General features: G+C 57.1%; 1 protein-coding gene across 5 annotated transcripts in view; it reads left to right on the top strand.

The window, feature by feature from the left end:
- DPP6 (dipeptidyl peptidase like 6) overlaps window positions 1–25,105 on the top strand; it is a 949,260-nt gene that overhangs the window by 914,161 nt on the left and 9,994 nt on the right. For all 5 annotated transcript variants that reach the window (XM_086685604.1, XM_086685609.1, XM_086685602.1 and 2 more), the window contains exons 17-20: window positions 2,070–2,117; window positions 14,915–15,013; window positions 19,676–19,745; window positions 21,045–21,239. In XM_086685604.1, coding sequence (XP_086541730.1) covers window positions 2,070–2,117; window positions 14,915–15,013; window positions 19,676–19,745; window positions 21,045–21,239 — 412 coding nt within the window. The remainder of the gene's footprint in view (window positions 1–2,069; window positions 2,118–14,914; window positions 15,014–19,675; window positions 19,746–21,044; window positions 21,240–25,105) is intronic.

Genomic DNA, 25,105 nt, shown 5'->3' with positions numbered 1-25,105 from the left:
CAGAGGAAATAGATGTAGTGTCTTTATTTCTCAATAACTGATCTGTTCTTCCACATGAGCTCCCCATGGGGGAAAATGGATCTTTGAGCTGGGAAACTTAGTTTGATTCAATAATTTAAACCCACAGCCAGTGTTTAAACCCCTTTCGGTGAGGGCTGTCTCTTTAGATTTAAACACCTAGACTCTCAGATCACTGCTGCCTGCGCCCCTGGGGAGATGGTGTCAGATTTAGCAAACAAAAATACAGGACATGCAGTTCCCTTTAATTTCAGGCAAACAGCAAGTAATTTTTTTTAGTGGTAAGTCCCAAATAATGCGTGGGACATATTTATACAAATATATATTTATATACTGTAGTGTTTATCTGAAATGCCCACGTGATTGAATATCCTATCTGTGGGTCAATGGTGGAGGGGGCATAGGGGGGAGAGGGAATAAGGTCCCAGGGCCTCCCGGACTTTGGATGTGCATTAGACAGTGTCTGGGTCCAGAGCCTGGGCAGTGGACAGGCTCTGAGTTCCGTGGCTGGTGCGACCCACAGGCTGTGTCTCAGCTCAGCCAGGGTCTGGGGTCTGAAGCCCCTTTGTTTTTCTGGCACATCCTCTTTGGGCCCTGGACTGGGACCACTCTTTAGCCACTGCAGTGGGGTCTTTAAGCCTGACTACGGTGGGATCTGTGCCAGGTTTTGTGGCTCTCAATTGAGCCACTTGGTCTATGGCCCCAGAGAAGCACACAGAAGGTACGATGACCCCAAGGAAGCTGAACTCCAGCCATCCCTCTCCCCAGACAGTCCATGTTCGCCTCCGGCTCAGATGTGGCCCATCTCTGTGAGCTCATAGCGTCCCAGAGTCCCCAGCCTGAAGCAGAGAGCAGGAAACAACCCGACGACCATGTCCCTGTGATGGCCCCTTCTCTGCCCACCCGCTTCCCACCTGCCTTCATTGTCCCCAGTCCCCCAGGATCACAGGGCTCCTTCCTGGACGCTCTGCGATCACCACTCAGCACTCACTCCGTGAACATGTAGTCAAGTACCCACTATATCCCGAGTACCATCCAGGTGCTAGAAATAACGGCAGGAAGACGGCATCCCATTTTGTCCCTATAAATTCCAGAGCTTACACTGTGGTGCAGTTGAACACGCGGACAGTGAGCAAATTCTGAAAATTTCTGTTATAAGGACCCAACTTTACAGAATGTGACAGTGACCTCTCTCAAGGGGAAGAAAACAGGGACATGTAGGGGCTGGTGGCATGGTCATGAGAGGTGCTCTTTCCCATTGGGTGGCTGGAGAAGGCATTTGAGCAGAGACTTCAACGAAGAAAAAAGCCATGCCAGCGTCTGGGGGCAGAGAGAATGATACGCGTCCTTCAGAATCTGCAGAAGTCCAGTGGATTCGCAGAGCGGGCAGAGAGGAGATCAGAAAGGTGGCCCACCTCATAGTCTACTTTCAAAATGATGTAAAAATAATTTGGGAAGCCCCTTGTGCTTTCTGGACTCTCTTCTTGCTCACGAGAATAAGGCTGTTGACCATGGACCGAAGCCAAGGAAGTCTGTGCCTTCCCTCACACCGCGGGGCCCCGGGCTTCCTGGCAGCCTGGAGCTGGGAAGCCGCAAGCACGGTTCCCGGGGAGACGGACGCACGGGCGAAAGTCTACAACATAGCCCTGCTGTGGTCGCGAGTGTCTACCAGGTGTTCCAAGAGGCCGGCGGAGGGGATGGCTTCTCTCGCAGGAAGCCGTCCAGGATTGGCCGCTTGAGCCGTTCACTCGAACTCCGCGCACGGCGTGTGATTTGTGTCGGTGCAAGGACCGTGGAGCGGGGAGGGGGTGAACCAAGTCAGGCTCTGTAAAATGATGTGAATGCGTTTCTGCAGCGGAACATAGGGAGTTTTCATCGGGCCCCTTGTGATGAACGAGGGCCCAGAGGAAGACAGACAGCCTGCAGTACAAGGGCCGGTCCGGGCCCGCACGTGTGCAAGCTGTAAGGAAGGCCGGGGTTCTCTCCTGCTTCGTCTACACTAACAACCTTCTTTCTGTTTCTTGTCTGGCTCCCCCTCCCTACCTGCCCAGGTCCTGGAGTCCCCACGGTGACAGTGCACAACACAACGGATAAGAAAAGTAAGTGTCTTGCTCTTTTCTGGAACCTTCCCGTGCCGTGGCAGAGAGGAGGCTGAGCCTTGTGAGAGAGTCCAGCCCACGGAGTCCTGTCTGGAGACCCAGAGATGGGGATGTCCTCGCAGTTCAGAGTGACCCCCACGGCTGGCAGTATTGATCAAATGTCAGAGTCACCCAGACAGAAGGTGCCCCCGCCCCACGAGTGCTGAGGCCCGGAGGCCACCGCGACCATGCAGGACCCCCGCGTGGGGCGCTGAACAGGGCCCACGGCCCCCAGCTCCTCAGTCTGGCCCTCCCGACCCTCCCCTCCTCTTAGAACCTCCCACTGGGGGCCAAGGCTCCATGGGTGCTTTGAGACTCACCTGCCCTTGTGGCCGGGGGACACCCTCACAGCACGGAGGGGCTTCATGTGCATGCCGCTGCAGGGACGAAACTTTCCGGAGCCTCTTGAGGACCTCCCAGCACATTTTTGCTTGAGGGGACCCCGTGCAGGTCGACACGCACATGCAGAGCTCTGTGCCCTTCTTGGCCTTACTTCTTGACCTTCCTGTCCCCAAGGAACCCTACTGCCTCCTTCCTCCCAACTCCACCCTCCTTCCTACCGGGGCACCACCCGCCTCCGCTCTGTACCCCGCCCTCGAACAGCAAGTCAGACCTGAGGCCCCAATGGCGGGGTGACCCTGCACATCCCTCGAGTGTCACGGCAGCAGGCCGTCAGTGACTCTGACTCCTGTCTCGGTGGTAGGGCTTCGAACGGCGCTGGCGAGGGGGAAAGCGTGGAAGAGGGGGTCTCCCGCCGTCTGTTTAGACACTGGTTAAAAAGTGGTCAAAGTGTTCAAAAGTGGGTAAAACAGATTTATTTCAAGAGACAGCATTTAGAGAGTATTCCCAAATAATGACAGTATTCCACAAAGCTCATCAAATAATGACTAGAAATGCAAAATTAAAAAAAAATCAGAAATAGATTTTTAAAATCACTTAAATGTAAAAAAAAAAAAAAAAAAAGGCAAAAGAGGGACATCAGATGGTTACAAAACCCACTCAAAACACTTGTGTGGCCCTCAAAGGGGAGAAGGGAGGGAGGGGGCTGCGTTGGCCTCCCTGTGTCCTGGGGGGGGCGGGGGTTCAGGGCGAAGGGTGCCCGGCCCCAGGCCTCATCTCCAGCACGACTGGGGAATGTTTCTAGGAGCCTGTGAGGTTTGGGGGTCTGGCCACACGTCCAGTAGGGACAGGGTTTGACACAGGATTCCCTGGGCTGCACCCACCTCCCCCGCCCGCCCCCAGGCTGCCCTCTCTTCCCGGCACAAGGGCTTGGAGAGTCCTGGGGAGCCTGGCCAGCGGGTCGGGCCAGGACCCCCACCCCAAGGCAGGTGTCTGTGGGATCGACAGACACGGCCCGCATGACAGCCCTCGAGTGTTCATGCCAGAATCTCCTTAGCTACGGATTTCACCAGAAAAGATGGAAGTATTTCACAAAGCCTCTGCTGGGGCATCCTTTTTTTCTGACAAAAACATGGATTGTTCCACTAAGAGGGTTTGTTAAAATACAAGAGGACATAGATAATTTCCCGATATTTCATGAAGTTTTTCCCTTCTTAAAAATCTACAGTCTGATGAAAACTGAATGAGGTGCGTGGCCAGCGGCTCCGCCCCAGTGTTGGTGTCTTGCTCTCAAGGCCACGCCAGGTCACGGAGGCCGTCACTCCTGGGGGAGGCTGGGTACAGAGCACGTGGAACTATGCCCTATTTTTTTTTTTTTTTTAATGTTTGTTTTTGAGAAAGACAGAGCATGAGTGGGGGAGGGGCAGAGAGAGAGGGAGGCACGGAACCTGAAGCAGGCTCCGGACTCTGAGCCATCAGCACAGAGCCCAGTGCAGGGCTGGAACTCACAGATTGTGAGATCATGACCCGAGCCGAAGTTGGACATTCAACCGACTGAGCCACCCAGGCGCCCCAAAGGCTTCTTTTAAATTTTTTTTTTTTTCCAACGTTTATTTATTTTTGGGACAGAGAGAGACAAAGCATGAACGGGGGAGGGGCAGAGAGAGAGGGAGACACAGAATCGGAAACAGGCTCCAGGCTCTGAGCCATCAGCCCAGAGCCTGACGCGGGGCTCGAACTCACGGACCGCGAGATCGTGACCTGGCTGAAGTCGGACGCTTAACCGACTGCGCCACCCAGGCACCCCACCAAAGGCTTCTTTTAAAGTAGAAGAACCTCGCGTGTCAGCTAGGGTCTGGCAGTGTCACGGAACCCTAACACAGCAGTCGCTTCAACGGGACAGAACACATTGCTGTCTGTGTGCATCCCCGTCTGCCACGCCAGCTCCACAGTCATCATGCCCTCCTGCCTGCCCCACCGCTGGTCCAGCTCGTCACTTCCAGCCTCGAGCGGCTTCGTGATGCAAAGTGGCCGGAAGGTGGAGAGAGGGCAAAGCACGACCGTCCCTGCAGGCTGGCTTCCTGCAGGGGCCACCCGCACGCCCGCGTTCCTGTTGCCGGTCACAGCTTAGTCCCGCGTCCCGCTGGCTGTGGAGAACGCACAGAGATGGCTTTTGTCCCGGCTCCTTGCACCTCAGAGGAAGTCGGGGTTTCATGGCCGAGCGCTAACAGCTGCTGGGAGTGCCACCACCCAAATCTTCACGTGGGAGTCTCCCGGGGCTCCCGTCCCAGCGCGGCGCACATGGGGTGCTGGATTCTGTCCCGGCTCTGGAGGCTGCGAGTTCAAGAGCGAGGTGTCAGCAGGCGGCTTTGTTCGGAGGCTGTAAGGGAGAGTCTGGTCCAGGTCTCTGCCCGGATTCTGGTGGCTTCTGGCAATTATGGGTGTTTCTTGGCTTGTGTGAGAGCCAGTCTGCCTCCTCACACGGCCTCCCTGTGTGCGTCCCTGTGTCCAAACGTCCCCCTTTTCCTAAGGACACCAGTCGTATTGGATCAGGGCCCCTGATGGCCTCAACTAAACTTGTTTCCTCTGCAAAAACCCTCATCCCAAATAAGATATGGGGGGGTTAGGACTTCGGCATCTTGGGGGACGCAGTCCAGCACACGACACAGCAAAACAAAGGTTTGTATTTCGCTCACACAAAGTTCAGATGGTGTGATCCTTGTCGCTCTTCTGGGAGGAACCTGGGCTTGCAAGTTCCTTCCAGACTGCGGCCCGTCATCATCACCCCAGCTTCCGGCCACCTGGACGGGAAGAAAGAGAAAGGGAAGATGCTGTGGGTCAGGACATCGGACCTCGCACAGCCCAGCAGCGGTACGCGGCACTTCCAGCGGCCCGAACCCCCTCACGTGGGCCCGCCAAGGTGCAAGGGAAGCCCAGGAAGGAGGGAGGGAGGCCCGTGGTGCCTCCTGTCACCGTCACAGGACGAAGGAACATGGGTCTAGGATGCCACTGGCGACCTTTGCCAGTCTTTGAGAGAAGTGACTGAGTGCAGAAATATTGGCCAATTTTGTGTAGATCACTCTGCCTGCACAAGCTTGTCAGATACTTCCCTGAGCCAGCCCATGGAGTGCTCTCCAGAGGCCCCAGACTGCGACAGAGGTGCTCGTGCTGGAGGGGTCCCTATGAGGGGGCTGACCCCACACACACCAGGGAGGGCTCTCTGACTGTGGCCATGAGCACCACCTGGGGACGCAGGAACACAGGAGGAGAGCACAGAGCCAGCAGGGGAAGCTCCAGGGACAGATGGGTGGCTATGGGGGCGTGGGGCCAGGGACCCGCTCCTACCCGCGTGAGCCTGGAATCTTCTGAGGGCACAGAAGACAGAAGACGTAATAACCTAAACAGAGAGGCACATGTTGGCCAGTGCCTGGCGTGAGCAGGGATGCGAATCTTGGGGTCTTTGTCAGACCCAGAGTCAAGGTCCGAGAGACCTCGATGAAGGGTAGAGATTTGTGGACTTTTCAAATTTGGTAGGGATTTGAGATTTCGGTTGTTTTTGTGATTTTCTTTAAAAAAAAAAAATTGTCCTCATTTTTCCAACTCTGCTGTAGGAATTCCCAGATAAGAAGCGGGCTCCGTTTGGAGCTGTAGGCAGGACGAGGGCCGAGTGTTGGTTTGTTTGACTCACTGGGCGTCAGGTGGCCATGCATATGGGGCTCATCACAGAGAAGAAAGGAAAGCTGTTTCGTTCTGGAAATCCCAGATCTGGGAGTTAAAAAGATGATAGGCAACAACTAATCGAACTTCTTCACTTCCAAGGCTGGAAGTCGGAGACCCCGACAGCTGCGGGCCACAGAGCTCCGGAAGGAGTGTTCCTCATGCCCCATGTAGACGGCGTGTTGGTCCCACCCACTCAGCAGCCTCAGTGCTCATCCCTCGGGGCTCCCTTGGTCTGAGAGTCCCCCGTGTCCTCAGCAGAAGCCAGACCCCACGGCCTCGGTAGTCTGATGTGACACGTGATGCCCAAGGGCTGTGACGGTCACAGGACCGTCGCATAGCGCATGATGAGGCTCTTTTCCCTGCTTCTCATCAATAACCCGTGAGAAGGGCGGCCGGCTCCATTTCACAGATGACAAAACTGAGGCTCGGATCGCGGGAATCCCAACAGCTGATGCGTTATGTCTTCTGGAATTCTGACTGTTGAAGAGCAAATTATCTGAATTCTTCAAGGAGACGGTGGGAAGTGGGTTTAAAAAGAGAGAAAAGAAGGAAGAAAGGAAAGGGAGATTAAAAACACCAGCAAGTCACAGTGAACCCTCTAGTCTGCTCCGCGTTCTTAAAGATGAGGTAAAATGGGAAAATGTTCCAATTTCACGGCTCACTCAGTGAGAACATTGATGGCAAGCCTGTTGGGTGCCAGCCGCCAGCGTGGGGCCCAAGCAGGTGACGTGACTTGAAAGTAAGTAGCAGAGCAGGAGACCCCATGCCTGGAACCCCCAGCTCCTCCTGCTCCGTCACAGAGGGTGGCACCGCAGACGGGCCTGGGTCCTCCTGGACAGAGAGAACCAGAAGCTGCAGGTGTGGTAGCATATCGGACCCCGCGCTTGGGGTCCCAGCCTCGGGTTTTGTCGGCAGGATGTGTGAGAGGCTCTTTTCTGTGTGGGTAACTTTCGATGCGTCCTCTGACAGAGCTTCTCGCCCCATCTCGTCCCCAGCCGCGTCGCCGGCACAGAACAAAGCGCTCTCGGTGTTTGCGACACTGGGTGGGTCCCTCTCTGTTGAGGAGTCCGTGTGGGGGGCCGGGCCCCTGCCTGGAGTGGGCGGTGGTCGAAGCTGCGGGTCCACGAGTGTGACCCCTGCTGGGCTGGGACTAGCCGACCGCCCTCACGTGCAGGTGCGCTCCAGGTGAGCTGAGTTCTTTCCTTCCAGGCGTGGCACAAGGTGAAGGGTGGGCAGGCGCCTCTCATCTGTAGTCGCAAACCCAGCCTGCGGTCCCGCATCCTCGATGCTGCCAAGCCCCACCCCACGCGGGCTCGTTATGAGTGATGCTGCGCCGGGAATATGTTCTGGAAACTTGACCTGGCCAGGGGCCCAGAGAGTAACCGTGGCGTCCACGTGACTAGGCCAGCACTTAGGAATCACTTGCTATGGGCCCGTTCTGTCCTCACGTGACAGTCTGCCATCACCCCCATTTTCCAGTTAAGAAAATCAAGGAAACACATGCGCACACATGCACGTACGGCTAGAAAGCGGTGGGTCCTCTTTCCAGCCTGGCCTTTGCCTCTGGCCCACCATCCACTGGCCTTGCTGTCAACGCGGCCTGAGGGGCTTCTGCAGATCTAGTGTTCTCCATCTGGTGCCCACGGTGAGCCGGCCGGGAGACCCGTGCTGGCCCCCTTTCCCCCCCGGAGGAAGAGAAGGTGCTGCTTCTGGGCTGGAGCAGGCCGGGAAGTATTCTGTGGGCTGGAAGGACTGAGCCCTTAAACTTCACCTTCTGGTGCTGGCCACTGAGTGCCCCATCGTCGTGGCATTCACCATTTTCAGCGTGATCGGGGGGGCCATCTCATCCCGTGGCCAGCCCGCCCAAGGGCTTTGCACACGGTATCCTGCACGTGCCTCGTTATAGCAAATTACCGGATGGCACCGCCTCGTCCAGGACCAGAACCATGGCTCACTGACCCCAAGCACATAGTCCTGACCACGGGGGCTCTCTCCCAGACCCCAGGACGCAGCAGCTGGAGACAGCTGTGCCGTCACGATAGTCTAAGCAATGTGCGGACAATCGCAGATTCCCTGATCACAGTTCCCCAAACCACCCCCGGCCCTGTCTGGCTCAGCGCCAAGCCCCTAGCGGTGTTTGAACCTCATGCTGGCTTTGGACAGGGCAAGCAGAGCGACACAGCCACCTCGTGCGTCAGGAAGGCCGTTCCACCCGGCTGTGTGGAGGGAGACGGAGATGTGGGGGTCTGCGTGCCTGTGGCAGTGGCGGGAGGGCCAGCCGGCTCTCCGGAAGGCGGCTTCTGGACAGACTGTGGGAAGCCAGGACTGCCAGCTAACGTGAGGCCTGTGCTCTTCGACCGTGACAGGCACGGAGGGTGGGGGCCACAGGAAGGCCGCACGGCAGGTGGCGAGACGGGCCCCGCGAGGTCAGGGGTCTGGCTCTGGGCCGATCGTTGCATCCACTCCAGCCCTGCTCTGAAATTCGAAATTACTGTTTCAGAATTCTTTGTCCTTCCTCCTCCTCCCCCATGACCCCAGAGCCACCCTGGGAATATTTGACTTCTTTCCCTTTAGAAAATCTTATCTATGAGCAGAGCCTGCAGGGTGTTCACAGATGTGACTCTGAATTATTTAAAAGCTGTTTCCTTAAGAACGTAATTATGCCTGGGACCAAAGTATACTCATTTGATGCCTGGGTATTCAAACAACTTAGGTACTGGGATAGAAAAACCAACAAAACACAGTTAACGCGTGGCTGGTTGTAACGTAAGTAGGAGAGGGAGTGCCACTCAGCTGTGTGGATGCCCTGTCGGCAATCGCGGCACCCTCCCGGCCGGCTCCCTGGCCAGCGGGAGGAAGTGCAGGGGGCGGTGGAGGTGGGCATAGTGTGTGTTCGCAGGCAGCACCCCACAGCGTGTTCTTTACATTGTTTTTTTGTTTGTTTGTTTATCTATTTTTGAGAGTGAGAGACAGCACAAGCGGGGGAGGGACAGAAAGAGGGGAGACAGAGAATCCCAAGCAGGCTCCACACTGTCAACACAAAGCCCGACACGGGGTTCCAACTCACAAACCGTGAGATTATGATCTGAGCCGCAGTCAAGAGTCAGATGCCTAACCGACTGAGCCACCCAGGCGCCCGCACAGCATGTTCTTGAGTGCGTGCTGGCAAACCCCAGGTGACCTGGCTGCCCAGGCCCACCGCCTTACCAACACTCACAGACAGGATTCTCTTCTTCCTCACGTGGGTCTTTATCAAGATGCAAAAGCAACTCCCCCTGCAGCGGACATCAAGACAGTCCTTTTCTGAGATCGTACGAGACGCCAGCTGCCTGGTAGCCTGGCCTTGCCCACATGGTCCTCGCTGTCTGGGAGCCACCCTGGCCCCTCTGCATCTTTTCCTGAGTAACCGCCCACAGACCACATCCTCTGTGGCCCGCCAGTCAGAGGGGAGACGGACGTCAGAGAGACCAGGAGCCCCAAGCCTGGAATGACCCATTCTGTCAAACCCTCGTTGTCTGTGTATCCGAAAGTCTTCTGGATCCCCAGGACTCCACACAGGCAGCCTTTGTGGGGGATGGAGTGATCGGATTTACAGATGGGTCATTTTAGACCAAAATACGGCACATTCGGTGAGCGCGCGTGCGTGTGGTCGACAGAACGGCACACAGCCAGCCTCCCAGCCCTGCCTTGGTGTCCTCCCTCTCTCCCTCCTAGGTCGCTGCCACCCCACCCACCGCTGCACCCAGAACTACGTGGCAGTGTAGTGCATTGTGGGGAGGGGGCCCCGTCAGCCCAGGCAACACACAGCCCTTCCTGATTAATCCCATTCACCTGCCTGGCCAGATGCCAGTGGTTGTGCCAAAGATCAGTTCATTCACAGGGACTCTGCCTTCAAGTTCCTTAAAATCCTACTGAAGACAAACCTAGAGCAAAAAGGAGCAACTGTTACCCGACTGTGTGACAGTGACTCTAACGACCGGACATTCAGCGTTCAGAGAAAGGAGATCTCCGGGAACACAGGGGCGCCCGTGCTGGCGTGGCGTCAGCCTGCACTGGTCCGAGCCGCACGGCCCTGGGGCGGCCGACCAGGGGCAGGTGCACACGAGGAAGCCGTCGGCAGTGTGCCAGGACAGGCCTGGGCAGTGAGAGGCACAGGAAACCCATGCAGGGCGATGAGACCACGCAGCAGGACGAAGCAGACGCCTACTCTCCGTGCACGTGCTCTCCTGCGCTCCACCTCCTACAGAAATACCAGGGGGGGAGCGGGCTGTTCTCATCGTCATCAGGTCAGTCGCCTGTTGGCTTCTGTTAGATTCTGGTCACATTTCCCCAAATTCAGCCAAGCGGTGATGCCCCCACTGCTTCCCTGAACCAACAGAGTCCGCGAACCGCCCACGGGCCATGCCCCATCCGCCCGCCGGGGCACCGGCAGGGAGGCAGGCCCCATGAGCAGGCATTTGCTTCTGCGGTCTCACTGTGTCCAGATCTGATAATAGCTAATTCCACCAAATATTAGAGGGGGCTCACATTTAATTAAGGAGTGGCCATTTGTATGCTCCAGACTGGAGGTCCCCATGGCCCTCAAGTCAAAAGAAGAGTCCTCCGGGAACATGCCAATCTTCTCTTATTTCCTCTGCTGAGCTCCTGCCTTCTTTGAATGCAATTATGGGAACAAATAAAATGGCTTAACTCAACTCCCCTGTGGGCCAGCCAGCTCTCTGCCGATAAAACCAGTTGTGTGGGCAATCATTAAATGAGAAATCTAATATTTAACTAAATTTAATAGTCTGTTGCTTTGGTGCCTCTGTGAAGGGTGGGATTTCAATACAGAGGGCGAGCTATTCAAACGCAGTCCGTAGAGTCAGTGCTCGATGAGAACGTTGCGCGCTCCCACTCGAAGCCGGCACTCCGGGGTCCAGGAACGGACAGGCTGTTCCGGAGGCGAGCCTGTGTTGTCGCTAGCTCCAGGCGAGCTGAGCTCGGTGGGCAGCAAAACGACTCTGCAAACCTAAGCACGAAATTTCTCCTTCAGGATCAGCATCAGAGATTGCTGAGTGATGCCGGAAAGACCGAATTCAAACGCGTGCCCACGGACGGAGGAGCGTGTCGTGATAAACTGAGAGGCTCCGTTCGGTCCTCTTGCGTTTTGAACTCTGGTGGTCCAGTTGGCCTTGCCACCAACAAACTTCCCCAGCTGAGGCTGTCGCCTGCACCCCGGAAGCAAACGCATGCTGCTGCCTCTCGGTGGCAGTGGGCCGCCTTTGTTCTTGTTGGTGAAGACGGTCTACTCATGTGCCTGCTAATTCCCCTCGTCCAGCTTGGCCCACATTTGCACACCCCTAGTCCCTTACCTGTCTCCACCTGGGCTTATCTTGTGGGCATACAGGGAGGGAAAGATGGCAGGTTCCCTGAAGATCGAGGCTTCCAGAAGAGCTGTGCACTGGCTCTTGCACTGAGTGCAGGTCTGGGGCAGCGTCCATGAATTCCATACTGGTCCCGGCATTAACTCAGTGTTAACCTGCGTCCGCCGGGACTCCATCAAGTACCATACGCTTTCCCGTCAGTGCAACGGAAGTGTGCTTTGGTTTCGCCGTGGGTCGTTTCATGCGGGGAACAATGGTGGAGAGGCTTCGATTGTGTCAACTCTCACCACTCGACAGGCCTGAAACCCTGGGAACCCCTGAAAGCCCCCAGGCTTCTGAAGCACCCAGGAGGACCTCCCAGTCCCTCCCAGCTTCTTCTGCAGCAGAGACCCTCTTGCGGCCATGGAAAGGGGCCATGTGGGAACAGGGAGAAAGCGTGGGGAGAAACCCAGGCTTGGCTCCTGTGGGGATGCGCCATTTCCGGGGTATGAACTGGATTTCCCCATCTACTCAGGTGACTGGAAACTCTTGCGTTTCGTCCCTGGGATGGGACCAAACACTGATGCCTGGGGAGTTGGAGGGTGGGAAAGAGTCTGACAAATGACCACAACTCTTACCCTTGGTGTGAAGAGGGGTACCTGAGATAGACTTCTGCTTGACGAGGTGATGTTTGACCTGACGGAGGAGGAGCCAGCAAAAAAACTTCCTTCAGAGGGAACAGCAAGTGCAAAGGTTCTGTGGCAGCCAAGAACTTGAAAAATGCTACTTTTCTCCTTATCCTGCAGAACAACCTTCTAGACTTCCCACCCTATCGTTGTGACTAGGATACGGATAAGAAATAGTTAATATCTCACAAACTAATTTCTCTCCACTGAGTGCCTGCAACACTCTTAACAGGAGGAGGGCATTTAGACTCAGCAAAACCTGAGTGCTGCATCGGCTCTCTGAGGAGTCCGGGCTGTGGACATGGGGTGGGCAGCGGGGCCACCTGCCACCCTGGGGCTGCGCTCCTTCCCTAACTTGCGTGCATGGCCAGAAGATAGAGCGTGCCGTCTCTCAGCCACATCTCCGGGTCTCCAAGTTGAGGCCAGGTGTGCTTGGACCTCCCTGTACGTCCCTCGCAGACTCAGGTGTCCCGACTTGCTGTCTACGAAGGACCCCATGTCTTGGCTGCCATGTGGTGTTCAGAATCTTTCACGATCTTGGTCCAACTTAAGAGGTTTTTACCTTTAACTCTACCTGTTTGAAAATTTAGTTTTACCACTTCCCCCCTCACCTTTACATCAAAGCTGAAATTTTTTTTTTCCTTTTTTTAAAATTAATGCTTATTTATTTTTGAGAGGGAGAGAGACAGAGTGTGAGTGGTAGAGGGGACGAGAGAGAGGGAGACACAGAATCGGAAGCAGGCTCCAGGCTCTGAGCTGTCAGCACGGAGCCCTACGCGAGGCTCGAACTCACGAACCATGAGATCATGACCTGAGCCGAAGTCGGATGCTTAACCGACTGAGCCACTCAGGCACCCCATCAAAGCTGAATTTTCAAATATGTGTCCAGCAACTGGAACTGTCCCTTTCCACTGGCCCCTGAGGGCATTTGCCATTTCTGTTCCCAAAGAATCCCCCGGATCCCTGAGCACCACTGGTAGCCTTGTGCTGTTCACAGATAACACTGCCCAGCGCTGGAGACTCCTGGTTCTGGGCGATATTTGGCCTCCAGGTGCCTTCGTGCTAAAGGTGTCACTTAGGGTGTCTGTTGTTCTTAAAAGGAGTTTCTATGGGGACAGTTCACCGTTCCTTGTAGCATTGCATGTCGTGTGAATTTACTCTTTAAAATATTCATGAATGTTTCAAAGGTGGAGTTCCTTGCAGACAAAATTTCCTTTCATAACGAGCCACAAGGTGTCCCCACGTATAGGCTCAAAGTAAGAGAGGAAGGAGGAAGTCAAATCCGGTGGTTTTATTACAGAGCAGATGGTGGAGTAGGAGGAAGGAGGAGATTAGTGAAGTGGGCTGATGAGAGCATCCTTGCACCTGGACAAATACCACTGGGTGCACGTGCATGTAAGGAGCCAGCATAGGACTGACCCCTCTCTCTCTAATTTGGAGGGGAAAGGGCCAGTCTCGCTGCACTGTATCACTGCCAGCTAATATGATCATCCAGATTAAGGTGTGCCAAGCCAGACCACATTATGAGTAGGGTGAGAGATCTGAATCCACTTTTCCTGTAAAATTTTAATAAAGAGCATACTCCAGCCTCTACTCTCTTTTCTTTCCTTGGTTATTTGCTGCAGACTTTGAGTCTGGAGTTCTGTCTTGTCCAGCAAGAGAGCAGACGCAGAATTGAATACGAGAGAGGCTAATGTCCGGGAGGGACAAGAGCCCCAAGTAAGGGTCCTTGCTCCATATTTATTAGGATCAGAAGGCTTACAAATGTGATGGATGTGCAGAAAGAAACAATAAAACAGTGATCGTTAACTTGTGTGTGAGAGAAATGGGGTTTCAAAGGTATGCAGTGTTAGGGGTTAGGGTCAATACAAATCAAAATGCTGACGCTGAGCAGACGGCCATTTACTGCAGGCATCAGTCACCGTGTCTGTTTATCTGAACTTTTCTAGGGACTAAGTCAGAGAGAGCATGCTACCTCGGGGTTAACAAGGCATTTTTCTTGCTAGTTAGCTCTGGACATCTTTGCCCTGCTGTGGGGCTTTCCACTTCTACCTGTTCTCAGACGCTTTCGTCCTGTGGAAGTGGCTTTCTGCTCGACCCCTTGTTCTACGCTGGGGGCGCTTTCGCCCTGTGGCGGCTTTCTGCCCTAAGCCTTGTTAACCCAGGCTTAGGTTAGGTTAGGCTTAGGTTGGGTTTTGGTGCAAGCTCAGGGAATTCTTAAATTTATTCCCCACCGTTATTGTGGCCACTATATTCGGAAACTCATCTGTCCTAACAGGTATGTGATGTTGGTTTTCCAAAACCAGCAGTGTTGGGATAAAACATACCCAGACCTATGCGTGTGAGTGAGAAATGCCTTGCGGAAAGATGATATACGTGTGAGTGAGAAATGCCTTGCAGAGAGACGATTTATGGGGGGCGGAGGAGTTGCCTAATACGGGGGAGGACTCTTCCGTCTACCCAAGCTCCTGACTTGAGACTGGGCACTCCACCTTGTGCTGTATCTTGAGCAAGTTATCTAATGTCTCAGTTTCCTAGTCTGTGCAAAAGAAATAGTAATCATCACCTCCAGGCCCAGTGTAGGAATTAGTGGTCTGATGCACATGACAACACTTGGCTTCCATAAATGACTGCTGAGTCTGACTGTGTCATTTTCCTTTCTCTCGCTTAGAAATTTATGATCTAGAAACAAACGAACACGTAAAGAAGGCCGTACATGACCGACAGATGCCGAAAGTAGAATACAGGAAGATCGAGGTTGACGATTACAGTAAGTACTGCATTGTCTCCCATTTTTTTAAGTTTATTATTTATTTTGAAAGAGAGCATGCGCACAAGCAGGGGAGGGGCAGAGAGAGGGAGAGAGAGAATCCCAAGCAGGCTCTGCACCTTCAGCACAGAGCCCAGCGTGGGACTCAATCCCACGAACCATTTGGTCATGACCTAAGACAAAATCAAGAGTCGTTCACTCAACTGACTGAGCCACCCAGGCGCCCCTGCATTGTCCTCTTTACAAGGAAAGCAAACATCGACTCTGAAACAGCCCAACCATCAGCAGTAGGTTACTGTGCATCTGAGGCTCCCCCCTGCACCACACTCGCTGGGCTTCATGGCTAGAAATGCATTCCAGCCAGCAAGGAAGAGATTCAGGCGGGGCTCGTGGGGGGAAAGCATCCTGCACCAAGCTATTGTGCTGAGAATCAAGATGCTTCTCTGGCAATTAAAAAAAAAAAAAAAAAAAAAAAAGCCTCTCCTCAAGAGGCTGACAATTTAAATAAGGTCCCAGGCTGGAATTCTCTCCTTTGGGGGGGACATGTCATGACACCATCCAGAGAAAACGTCCTCCGTGTGGGGATTCCTTTCCTGTTCCATTTGGTATTTTTCTGCTTCATCGTCTAACCTGTCAGTGCTGATCATGGGCCAAGGGGGTATCCTCAGAATGGGGGAAATAATGTAATGGAGGACTGATGTGTTGTAACAACCCAAGAAGCACCCAGAACTCTGCCTTTTCTGTTTCCTTCTTGGTCCTGAACTGTCCATTCGTGCATCCAGTAGGCTTTTATGAGCTCCAATGCTGTGCTGGAACCCACCAGGCACTGTAGCCCCAGAGCACTGGTTGCACTCATAGCTCCAGGGGGGGACGCGGGGTCCCCAAAGGTTCAATCCTCCTCTCTTCGGATGGCTCCCTAGTCAACCCAGCCAGCCCTGGCATCCTAACTGCCCACCAGATGTTTACCTTTGGAAACCCCACATGCAAAATGCCCCAGATACGTCTGTCTTTCCCCCTGAGCTCTATCCCCCTCCAGACTTGCCTACTCTGGGAGATGGCACCCTTCTCTTAAACGATTTAGATTTCCCCCTTGAAGGTATCAACGGAGTCCTTCATTCAGGTCCATCTACCCATCACCTCTGAGGTTGGTAAATGGGTCTCCTCTCTTGAGAAAACTCGACTGATTGATGGTAACTGTTAGAGCTCTTGGTTGAAGAGGAGTAGAAGGTCACCAGTGGTCAATGGGAGAGTACTGAGATTGATTAGTGATGTCCAGACCATCACTGGAAGCTCTTTCTCTACCCAGTCCCTTACAGGGGGACAATGGCTCATCACCTAGGCCAGTGGACCCAGAGCATTATTAAGTACCTCCTTGTTAGCGAAGACACAGCTACCTAACAGACTGATCTCCTATGGTCAGGAGCCAAGGCTCTCCCCCATGAAACAAGATCAGCCTGACCCAAACAGTACACGTGGTCAAGCTGCATCCTTTAGAGCAGAAAGCAAATGGCCCACGAGTTCAGAACAGAGCATGAGAGTGGGCTGGGATCATGGGAAGGTTCCCAAGAAGGTGGGGCTTGGACGGGATCCTTGGAGCGGGCTTTAGGTTGGCACACAGGAGAGCGTGCAGTCCAGGGCAGGGAGCAGCCCCAGCCGGCGCTCGCTGTGGGGTAAGTCAGGAGGCCGACCCGGACTCCCAGCCCATGGGAGAGCCCCGGCGGTCAGTGGGCACAGAGGGACCCCTGACTTGGAAGCACCTTCCGTCCATCCAGAGGCCACGTGCCAAAACATCCCAATCCTGTTCTTTCCCTGTGGGGTCACATGACGTTAGAACTTTTCTATACATAGCTAGAGATGCATGTGAGGTTACATATTCATCTCTGAGAGTCGGGAAATACGGTGTACTTCAAATCCCTGCCCCCCAGCCCTGGGTCTAGAGGCTTCCCTTATAAAACACCTCAAAGGTGATCCCTCTGATGAAGGAGACGGTGAAGGAAATAAATAAGGAAGGGTCAAAGAGATGGGAGAAGAAACAAATAGGAAAAGCTCAAACGGGGGCTGTGGCGATTTGCCCTGGCCAAGAAATGTGGTTAGGGCCGCGGGGGTCCCTTCCCACAGGCCCGGGGGTCATTCCCACCGTCTCCCTGCCAGTTGGTTTTCCCCTGGGTGTCCATGAGATGCACTCAGATGCCACAGGACACACTCAGCCCTGGAACCACGGACAGCGTTGGGTGCCCAGGGAGCCGAAAGCCCAGCAGGCCGAGCTCAGGCCTGCTTATTCACGAGAGGGAGAGAAGCGGTAAATTAAAAAGACGTCGACGCGGAGAGACTAGGACACAGATGCCTCCATCAGGGCTCAGGGGAAATCGTAGAACTAAAAAGAAGGGAGCAGAAAGGGCCCGGGTCCAGGCAGCGTATGAGGACCCACAAGAGCCACGGGAACCCCAGCTCTGATGGCGAGCGTAAGAACCAGAGAGATGCCAGCGGGAAGAACACGGCGAGCCTGTAACACAGCAGCTCTTGTCGGGCTGCCATTGGGACATCAAGTAACCCCGCGCCTCGCGGGCGACAGTGGACGCCTCTCCTGAAGTGGGGCGTGTGCCCTGAGAGTGTCGCAAGCTCCTGGTGGATTCAGCCGAGTAACCAACCAGTAACCGCTTGTTTGTCGCAAATCCCGCCCCCGTCCCTGTCGGAGCGTGTTCTAGAAAGAGAGCCACTCTGGTCAGTTTGGCGTATTCTGCGACAGAGATTCTTGCCAGTGGAACAGGAGGGCCTGTTCCAAAGAAGTAGGTCAAGGGAAAATGTGGCCTGCCCACACGGATGGCGTCCTTGACTCGTTCCGTTTTTCATGCCGGCCCTGGAGTCCAGTTACTTGGACACTGAAACTCATGAGAACCCTTAAGTAAACAGCAGAGTTTTGTCATTTCCTCCCACGAGGAAGATCCAAAGGGCAAGAAGATAAGATGATTTTAACAGATGCTGGATGGAGGGAGGGAGGAGTGGGAGGACGGATGAGTAAGTGAACCGGCCATCTCCAGGTTTGCTCCGACCCCCTCTCCCTTCTGTGTCTATATCTGAAGACCCCGAGATGGGCTCCGTAACGTGCAGGGCCCAGTGCGGCGTGAGGACGTGGGGCTGTGTGTCCACGGCTCACGACGACAGCCGCGCACAGGGCCCTGGCGCGTGCCACACTCTGTGAAGCCGTCCCGGTGGCCCTCCGTGGCCTGACTTCCGCCTCCTGCCCCAACCCCCGTCCCCGTCAGCAAGTTTTCCGGAACACTCCCTCGCGTTTCCCCACTACCACAGCCTCTGAGGCCAGACCGTGCTCCTTTACATGTTTGCTTCTCTGCTGGGCCCAGCGCCCTCCTTCTTCAAGCCTGTCCGCACGCTGCTGCCACAGTAGTTCTGTCCGCTGATGGGTGGACGCCATCCCCTCCAGAAATGCAGAGAAAAGACCTTCGGAAACAATCAATTCTCCCACCCTTGCCACTTGAGATTTCTCTCCAGCATGAAGTTTCCGTGGCAGAACGCAGGTGCTGGAAAAGCAGGTGTGTGCAGGGACCTAAATGCATTAGGTGCAGGGCACGTAAATGTCACCCCTTTGGGGCCCCCCAAAGATCTGAAAAATGTGACCCTACCGACATGTCTCGTTTCGTTATGTTTTGTTTTTTTCACCTAATGGCACCAGAGGTGAAGGCCTTCCCGAGGGAAGCGATCCGTCTTCGGGAAGGGCTCCCTGCGCTGTATGCAGCCTGTCGTGGCCAAGGTCGGCCTGCGGGCTTATCGTTGGCCCAGAGCAGCCCAGACCATGTTTTATGGATATTGCAATGATAAAGTCCGACGCCTTTTGGCTGGTCCCTGGGCCATTGATCTAATTTGCAAGCCATTAACATTCAGCCAGAATCAGTAATGAGGCCCCGGTCATAGCAGGCTGCTAAGCCGACCCCCGCCCCCGCCCCCTGAGCCTGGGATGTATCCGTAGTAATTGTACTGAAAAAAGTTACTAATTCCAATGTAATCGCTAATCTGGGTCATAGTTAACATCAATAAACAATTTCTAACGTGGGCAGGAAGGCTTGTTTTGGGGGTTGCAGAAGAAAGTGGGAAGGCAACCCTCCCCCCTCCCACACTGGGTCCCTCGCTGCCCAGGACAAGATCCGAAGGGGGTCGCGCAGCTGTCCTCCAGCCCCCGCCTCTGCAGGGATCCCCCGGCTCTCGGCCTGTCCCTCTGGGCTGCCCCCCCGGCCTCACCACTGGCCCCCTGGGCTCATCTTGTCCCCGTCCCCATGGCTCCCCCGTATCTGTCCCCACTTAACTGACGAACGTCACCCTTGGGGGTTCATTTCTCGCAGCCTAGAATTCGGCTCTTAACAAGTGCTTATGGCGTTTTGGTCTTTTCTGGTTTTCAGCTCGCTCTGTTTGCGAGGTTGAATTTAAGCTTTGGATGGAGAGACTCAGCCTCAAGATGGTTGTGGGTGATTTGCCCAAGGTCACTCAGCAGGCCGGAGGCACGGAGAGAAAACTCAGGGCCAGCCCCAGGAAGGCGGGGTGGGGACCCACCATGTCCCCTCCAGAGGGCCTTTCTGGCACCGGGGCCAAGGCTCTTTCCTTCCCTGTCTGTGCTGTCCCTAACGTGCGGCCCTGTGCTCTGTTCCTGCCTAGACCTCCCCGTTCAGATCCTCAAGCCCGCGACCTTCACCGACACGGCGCACTACCCCTTGCTCCTGGTGGTGTGAGTATTGTCGCCTCTTTCTTTCTCGGGGTCCTTGCCGGGGGGGGGGCTCAGTAACAGCACGGAAAACAACCACCACGCCCATAGGAGATGGCGAGCTCGAGAAAGGAGGTTGCAACCTGCAAACTGAAGGCAGGCTGGCCGCCAGCAGGTGGCAGGCCACACTCACAAGTCAGGGAGCCGCCTGGTAGAGGAAGGGGGGCTCGAGCCCCGAGCCCCGATCCACTCCTGCTCCGGGACCAGGCCCAGAGACGGACAGCAAAGCTGGTCCCGCAGGCGGGCAGCACGTCACAGGACAGACGCCTTCTGAGCACCGCCCCCGCCCCGGGCACAGGCCCCCCAAGAAGTGAGGGGATGGTGGGCGGGCACGGCCGACCCGCTGGCTTCCCCAGCTGGCACCAGGGTGGCAGGGCCTGAGCAGCAAGCTGCCTTGAACGCTGCTCCTCTGCCAACAAGGACTTAGTTCAGACGTTTTGTTTGTGCGTGAATGAGCCCTCTGGCGGAGTCTGGAGAACAGAGAGCCGCTGTCGCCACTGCTGAGGGGGTCCTGACCGGGGACAGCACGCTCTCACGGGCACCTCAGATGCTGCCCAGCTGCCCTGAGGCTTAGACAGGGGCTGGCCTGTGCCCCCCCGGGGGTGAGGCACACGCCACCAGACGAAGCACTGTCCCCACCCCCCCGGGGTTCCTTCAAGGCAGGGGCACCAGGGAAACCCTGACGAGGCTCGGGCCTGGCCTCTTGGAGCCACTGCCCCCGCGGTGACCGGAAAGAGTCCGGGAGAGAGTGGGGCCGTCCGCGGTGCTTTAAGAGTGAGCGGGGTCACCCAGGTCCAGTGACCTGATCAGCCCTGCGCTCCTCAGCCGCTCCTGTCCTCGGGCCTCAGCCCTCACACACATGCCCGGCCGCCTGGACCCCGCGATCTGGTGCCGTGTCGCAGTCACCCACCCCACCGTCTGCGCAGCCTTGGCACGCTGCCCACCCCTCTCCCACACGCCCACACCACACACCGGCCTCTCTCACACACACCCCAGATACACACCTCGTAGCTACACACGCCCCTGCATACACACTCCTCAGAGGAGTGTAGGGGAGGAGAGGGGGGAGCCCAGGGGAGGGGGATGCGCAGGGGGAGGGAGGGGGACGCGCAGGGGGGAGGGGAGGGGAGAGGAGTGCGGAGCGCAGGGGAGGGGGGAGCCCAGGAGCGGGGAGGGGAAGGGAGGAGGGAGGAGGGGAGAGCGCAGGGGAGGGGGAGGAGCGCCGGGCCACAGCGCATGCGCGAGGCAGGGCCTGTGTTGCAGGGACGGCACCCCCGGGGGCCAGAGCGTGGCCGAGCGGTTCCAGGTGAGCTGGGAGACGGTGATGGTGAGCAGCCACGGGGCCGTGGTGCTCAAGTGCGACGGCCGCGGCAGCGGCTTCCAGGGGACCAAGCTCCTGCACGAGGTGGGGCGGCGGCTGGGCGCCCTGGAGGAGAAGGACCAGACGGAGGCCGTGCGGTGAGGCCCCCGGGGTGGCGGGGTGCTCAGAGACCATTCGGAGGGCGGGGGAGGACAGGGGAGGGCAGGGGAGGTGGGCGGTAGGTGTGGGGGCGAACAGGACCCAGGAGCGTCTCCCCTCCCCGCCCTAAGGACAGTGGGAAGGGCCCGAGCGCAGCGACCGCGTGCGCTGCTGTCCCGGGAAGGACTCGGGCCTGTGCGCCAGTCCTGCTGAGGCTGGCTCCCACGCAGGAGGGTGGATGCGAGGGCCGTGGACTTGGGCGGCACCGCGCTCCTCCCCGTGGAGGGTCCAGGGCACAGGCTGACACGCTTTCACCGGGGGTGCCATCCCATCCCCCACACGCCTCCCGGGCTCGTGCTCCGCGGTCTGGACAGTTCACTTTCGACTCTTCCAGACGGATCTCGGATCTCTCTGGGCTCTGAGAAGGCTGGTGGCCCGTGGCGGGCGGGCAGTCGGATCACTTTTGAGTGACTGGGACGTGAGTGATGAGTGAGTGGCGCCCCCTGCTAGGGGCAGGTGAGGACGCCCCCTGGCCGAGGACGTGATGTGTCCAAGGCCCTGTAAGTGCCCCGTGGAAAATGCAGAGAGGGGGAAGCTTCTGAGGACGCCTCCGGGACGTTTTTGCCAGGGAGCAGGCACACCATGGCCACCGAGCTTCAAAAATAAAGAGCCATTAGGGGCCCCCGGGGGCTCAGTGGGGTCGGACTTCAGCTCGGGTCATGATCTTCCAGTTCATGGGTTCGAGCTACGCGTCGGGCTCTGTGCTGACAGCCCGGAGCCTGGAGCCTGCTTCGGAATCTGCGTCTTCTTCTCTCTGCCCCACTTCTGCTCGTGCTCTGTCCCTCAAAAATAAACAGTAAAAAAAAAAAAAAATTAAATTAAAAAAAATAAGGAACTGTATTGGCTCTGAAATCTAGAGTGATGGTGGCCTCGGGACGGATGGACACACAGACCCGGCCATGCCACTCAAAGCCCGGCTCTCCGAGTCCCCCTCCTCAGCTGGCCGTGAGGGCATCACCTGGAGTGACTCTCCTCGTGCCCACAGCATGGCTACCAGGAGCACCTCATTCCGGGCCTCTCCGTTCGCCTCCAAGAGGTTGGGGAGCGAGCCACCTCCAGAAACTTCCAGAAAGGAAGGGAGGAGCCTCCCCAGAAGCCCCCAGCCAACCTCTCCTTACGTGCCCCTGCCTGGTCCAGAACCCGTCACCGGCAAGTGAGAGGTGTGGGCCGTCACCCTGAGACCTAAAGGGTCCCCCCATCCCTGTCAGCGGGGGGAAGGAGGGTGGACAGCCACGTGGGTTCTGTGCAGGAGGGGTGGAGCAGTGGGGGCGGGGCCAGCCAGCAGGTGTCCACCGAGGGAGGCCCCTCCGGAAAAGGGAAGGGGCGCGGTGGGACTTTGTCAGCAGCCCTCTCGGATGGTAGCAGGGCCTCTGGCTCCAGGGGCCCCGGAAGGAAGGACGCAGTGTCCTTCAGGCGCACCCGCGGCCCGCACCCCTGCAGGCGCCTGGCCGTGTCTAGCCTCTCCCCTCTGAGCACAGGGACCAGAGAGCAAAAAGGCTGTTCCACACTCTGGGCGTTTTCAAAACTAAGGATTGATCCGGCCATCTGTTCAAAAACCAAGGCAGAACCCGTTCCGGAAAGACAGCATGTCAACCGACAGACCAAGCTTCCCAACACCAGAATACACGAACTGATGAAAACCTTACAGCCACCTTAAGACACGCAGGAAGCCGAGGCCCAGGGTTCGCCCACGCCAGGGAGAACTCTGCAAGCTCTGTGTGCGGTCCGGGTCTGTATTTTGATTTCAGAGAGCAATCACCCCGTGGTATCAGAAGTCTGAGAGACCCTGAGGCTGGCCCACCCCTTCTGTGGTTCTCCCGTCTTCGTCCACCTCGTGTCTTGTCCTGGAGCCCCACTGGGTCAGCAGCTGTCCTCGCAGCCGACGCGAGCGGATCCCCTCCCAGGCGCGGCCGCTGCGTTAGGGGAGAGGGCAGCCGTGCGGCACAGGGCGGAACCACACTCACGCTCGCAGCACCGGCTACAGAAGCAAACAGCCCTGCCTCGGGGGCTTCTGGGAGGAGGTGGCCTGTGGGCAAGACCTCAAAGGATTACTAGGGATCTGTCAGGCCGAACGCGGGAGATACACTTTCCCAGGGGAGAACACATCGTAAGCGAAGACCCGAGGCAATGCAAAGGCACTGCTGTTCGGGGCACGCTGAGCACCAGAACACCACAGTGTGCGTGGGCCGTGGGGGGGGAGGTAGGACAGGGCTGGATTGTGAGATCCCTCCCACATGGTCCTGAGGAGCTGCTGCTTGCCCTATAGGAGCAGTTCCGCAAGAGGTGTTTTCAGCAAGGAGGTGGCAGGGTTAGCTTTGTTGTTCGGAACCGTGACTCTGGCAGCGGTGCAGCAAGTCGCGTGGGTCAGCGTCCTGGCGCTCAAACTGAGTCATTACGGGGGGCAGATGGGTCACCGTGCAGTTTGCAGGGGCGCGGGCAGGGTCAGGGACAGCCAGTGAGGCTGCGGTAGCCACAGCAGGAGCAGCTACTGGCCCAGAAGAGAACCTCGGCCACGGGGAGGGAGCACCTGACGGGGGCCGTGCCCCCTGCCCGCTCCCCCCACTGGCAGAACCCACTAGATGCCAGAGGACACGGCGTTCGTAGGGCTCATCCTCGGAGGCACCGAGCTCAGCAGAGCCCTGTGGACAGTGAGCAAGGGGAAGCGGAAAGGAGGAGACGCCCGTGGGGACGAAGAAGGAAGAGGGTGGGGAGACGAGGAACCTTCCCCAGCCCTGGCTGCAGCCTGGGTGTGGCCTCGTGGCCCCCAGAGACCAGCCCAGCAGGTGGGGCGACTGCCCCTGGCTATCAGTGCCCAAGCTGTGGCCCACGGGGGGGGGGGTCAAGGACAGACCCACCAGGAGGGCACGGTCCCGGCCGACTGGCCAGGACCACGGCGTCCGTGAGTGGGTGCTTTGGGGACCGCCAGGTGGCAAGGTGGGGTGCGCCTGGGAGGTGTTTCGAGGCAGAGTCCCCAGGCTGGTCAGCAAGTGCACGTGGAGGTGGGCAGGGCGCCCTGCCTCGGAGCCGGAGTCAGGAGCCCCCGCCTGTCGCACTGAGCTGGAAGAAGGCGCTGGCCATGTTTCTTCCCCCTTCCGCCACCGTTGCCCCCTCTTTCTTGCCAGATCCAGGCTCTGGCTGGGGGCTTCCCCCACTCTGAGGCAGCCGTGTGGACCGTGGCACCTGTGTCAGCTGGGGTCCCCAAGAAGGGTGCCAGCGTGGACTTAGCAGACGGTGTCGGCAGGGCTGTTTGCAAAGGATGCTGGGGTGGCCACCAGACTGCAGTGGAGTCTGACACCGTGGAAAGGGGAGGGGCTTGGAGGACAAAGCGGGTACGGGGGCTTCCGGTGGCAGCGAGGCTCTGAGAGTCCCCGCCAGCATGACGGGAGCCCATCGCCGAGACAGGGCAGGATCCCATGCCAGGCAGCCGGGCGTGGCCGTAGGGCCCCTGCCGCACTCAGTCCCCGGGTTGGGATGCTGTGGACGCCACGGAGGGTCAGAAGATGTGACCGCCGGTGGTCGGCAGCCCCCTCAGGGCTGGTTCTCTCAAGGGAGGAGGGACGGCACGCAGGGTGCAAACTTGTACCCTGTCCCCCCCGAAATTCCACACTGCCCCACAAACAGCCCCACTCACCCAGGACCCCGTGCCACCATCTCCCAGGTGTTCTCCCGTCCACATGGTTCCCCCCCACCCTGACCAGCGCACGGCTCCCCCTCGGGTCCCCCTCGCTGCGCTAGGCTCCTTTAGCAGTGACCCCACCACACAACGGACATACGTCCCATCATGCCACATCATCAGTGCTGCTGC

Source organism: Puma concolor, chromosome A2, assembly GCF_028749965.1.
Source record: "Puma concolor isolate L17-30 chromosome A2, mPumCon1.1.hap2, whole genome shotgun sequence".
Lineage (NCBI taxonomy): Eukaryota > Metazoa > Chordata > Mammalia > Carnivora > Felidae > Puma > Puma concolor.
Note: the sequence above shows the minus strand (reverse complement) of the source record. Positions and strands in the feature narration are given on the sequence as shown.